The 3536-nt window shown below is 29.2% G+C and overlaps 1 protein-coding gene across 1 annotated transcript; it reads right to left on the reverse strand.

Annotated features, from left to right (window-relative positions):
* Positions 1–2812: 2812 nt before the first annotated feature.
* LOC104112133 (protein yippee-like At4g27740) lies at positions 2813–3208 on the reverse strand. Its single transcript, XM_009621977.4, has 2 exons — positions 3113–3208; positions 2813–3037 (listed from the first exon to the last, which is right to left on the reverse strand). The coding sequence occupies exons 1-2, from the start codon at positions 3206–3208 to the stop codon at positions 2813–2815; spliced, it is 321 nt and encodes a 106-aa protein (XP_009620272.1).
* Positions 3209–3536: the final 328 nt, after the last annotated feature.

Raw genomic sequence — 3536 nt, forward strand, 5'->3', positions numbered from 1 at the left:
TGCGATTTTCTTTAGGGAATACTCAAGGACGATTCCATCATAGATGACATTATTTCATCTGTAACATAATCAATATTTGAATTTTTTTACAACTATTTTCAAGTTGGACAGTGTAAAAGTTGGCAAAACTGTATAAGAGCCAACTATATATAGGAGTTTTATTTTAGATTTAAAATTTTAGCCACACGTTTAAAAATTCGGAGTTATCTCAAGCTTGAATAAGATTATTTTTTTTTTCAAAAGCTTTAACCATACAGTAAAAGTTGGATTTTTCTTTTCAATCCCCAAAAACGTAATTGTTCCCTCCTTTGAAATAATGTATCAATTTGTTCTCAATTTGAATAAATTTAAAAACCTACCCAAAAAAAAAACGTGGGAGGACCTCTACATGTTAACTGAATTGACAAGTTTACATTTCTGAACTTGTTTTCTATTTTAAATTATTTTTTAATTTTAAATTCCCAGATTTAATTAATACATTTTAAAAACTACCCAGAAAAGTAGGATAACGATTTGATATTAAAGTGTTAATTGAATTAGCAGGTTTCAATTTTTTAAACCTGGGCTCTTGTCGTTAATTGAATTGGCGGGTTTTAATTTTTTTAACCTATTTTATATTTTAATTATTTTTGAATCTCTAAATTTATTGGAGGTTTTTCCTAAAATTTTACATTTTTTGAATTGTGGTTATGCAACTTGACATCATATAATTGTTTTACTTTTATTTTTAATATATAGATAGATAGATATAATTTTGAATTCACTAAAAGTATAAAGAGAGAAGAGTGTGGAGAGAGAAAGAGACAACCATATTAGGAAAAAATTACTCCCTAATTTGAATTGCATTTTTTTTTTAAAACTAATTTTGAAACTCCAAATTGAAAGTACTCCTAATTTGAATTGGTTTTTTTTTTTTATAAATAATAATCTAAAATTAATTTCTGTTTTAGAGAGAAAAAAACGTGTCCTTTAATTAAGCCATGTAAAATCTTTTTTTAAAAAAATTTAAAAATTCCAAAATTTTGAATTTTGAAAGAAAATGTGCCCTTTACATTTTATTTAAAAAAAAAAAATTTGAACCTCCAAATTAGTTGGAGGTTTGTCCTAAAATTGGACACATGTTCATTTTCTGTTTTGACACTTGGCACAATAACATGAATTTGCTTGTCTTATTCTATATAGATAGATAGATAGATAGATAGATAGTTGGAGGTTTGTCCTAAAATTGGACACATGTTCATTTTTTGTTTTGACACTTGGCACAATAACATGAATTTGCTTGTCCTATTCTAGATAGATAGATAGATAGATAGATAGATAAATAGATAGTTGGAGGTTTGCCCTAAAATTGGACACATGTTCATTTTCTGTTTTGACACTTGGCACAATAGCATGAATTTGCTTGTCCTATTCTATATAGATAGATTTTTAAAATATTTTATACTGTCCCAAATTGATTATCATATGTTTTATATTTTGGGTTGCTAAAAATTAGGTTCACTATTTTTCAAAATAAAAGAGTTCTACAATTTTTAATATTTTTTATGTTGAAGATATTTTGAAATAAATATGTCATATCTAGGGGTGGCAAATGGGTGGGTCATGTCGGATATGTGCAGGTAGAAAATAATGCAGAAAAACGAATAAAATATCCAACCCAACCGATATTAAGTACTAATAAAAAATGAGTTAATCGGCGGATAAAATGAATATCCATATTATCCATTGCTTTTTGAATATGATCACTTTTGGAAAGATTTCTAGTCTTCCAAATTTAAGGAAACCCCAATTTGAGTTTTTACAAATATGAAAGCTAAACTCATTGATTATCTATTAGTCATCCATTTTTAAGTGGATAATATGAATCTTATCCATATTTGAATCAAAAATTTATTATTCAATCTATTTTTTTAATAATATAAATAAATAATTTTATTTTTTTATTCTAATCACTCATATCTAAAAGGACATCAACTGATAAGATGCAATGTTCTACTGAAGCCTATTGGTCCACCGAAAGAAACAAGTTGTATTGATCCATAACCCCACTTACTAGTTGACCAAAAAGAAGACCGTCATTTTCAGCTAAATTTCGGATCGTATACCCCATGGTCCACATTCAAACCTCCAAGTCTCCCAAGGTTGCTTAAGATGTTAGATTATCCACCCATTTAGCTAGCGTTTGATATCAATTTGATTTGAGTAGAAAAAAAAGTTTTTGAAACTGTGTTAGAAAAATAATTTTTGAAAGTTAAAGTTGTATTGAAAAATAATTTTTAAAAATTGAAGTTATATTTGAACATGTATTTTATTTGAAAAAAAAGTTAAAATTTTATGAGCAGAAGAAAAACTTTCACCCTAAAACTGTCATAAACTAGTTTTTGGGAACTTTGAAAATTTTTGAAGTTAATTTTTTCAAAACATGATCATATATTTTTTTTTAAAATGAAGCCAAAATCCAATCGAGAGCTTAAAGTAAGATATGGCATATATTTGACTAGACCACTGACCACAAATATCATCTTATTATCTTGTACATTCTGATGACTATATCAGACCCCTTTCTCATATATTAGCAGGTAAAGACATCAACGCATTCCAAATAAAATTAATTAGGCAGTTCTTGTATGATTATATATGCTTGCAATTAGAGAAACTGCTTCTTGTATATAAAAAGTTACCCAAATTTTACAGATCAGTACGTATAGTACTGTAGCATGACAAAAAAAAAGATTAAACGTAGGTTTTAAATAACATCAATATTTACATGGCCAGAAATTTTATTAATCTACAAATGAGTAGTGATCATCAATTAATATTCTTTGAGAATTTTGGCAGTCTCGAGAATGAAACGGCCTTCCTTGTACTTTTGGGAAGGATCATAAGCTTTAACATACTTCCAACCCAACTCCTCCCCACACTTGCTGCAGAATATATCAGCAACGCTGAAGTAACCCGTCATTAGTTGCCTATCTTCCTTTTTCCCCACCACTATATTCATTGCATGCTTGAAAAGGTATGCTCCTCCTGATTTTGCCTATTATAAATTCAGTTGTTTAAGTCTAGAGAGAATTAATTAATAAACAAAACGAAAAATATTAGTGAAAATTACCACAAAACGTTTAGAGAGAAGATCATCTCGAAGAGCAATCGGATTCCGGCAATTCCTGCAGCTAAACAAAGGGTGGCTGTAGGAAGCGTCCGCCATATTAATTAGTAGTTGAACAAAACGATGATGAGTATATAGTGTAATTTATAAGGGAAAACAAAGAGAGAGAGAGAGAGAAGGGCTTAGTTGAGTCGTCTGATTATATATGACGCTTTAATTTATAGGAAATGGAGGAACAAGTAAGAGGACACGACCAAATGCATAGTTTTAATTATGCTGTGGAAAAGTAGTACTATACCTTCGCAAGGAAGATAGTTTTTTCTTGGCAACTGCTCTTGACAAGGATAGAGGATAGGGGGTGGAAACTATGGGACGGAGACTTTTTTGTCTTTATTTGTGGAACTCCATCGACTTGATTTATTTACTC

This window comes from Nicotiana tomentosiformis, chromosome 3, assembly GCF_000390325.3.
Source record: "Nicotiana tomentosiformis chromosome 3, ASM39032v3, whole genome shotgun sequence".
NCBI classification, from domain to species: Eukaryota; Viridiplantae; Streptophyta; class Magnoliopsida; order Solanales; family Solanaceae; genus Nicotiana; species Nicotiana tomentosiformis.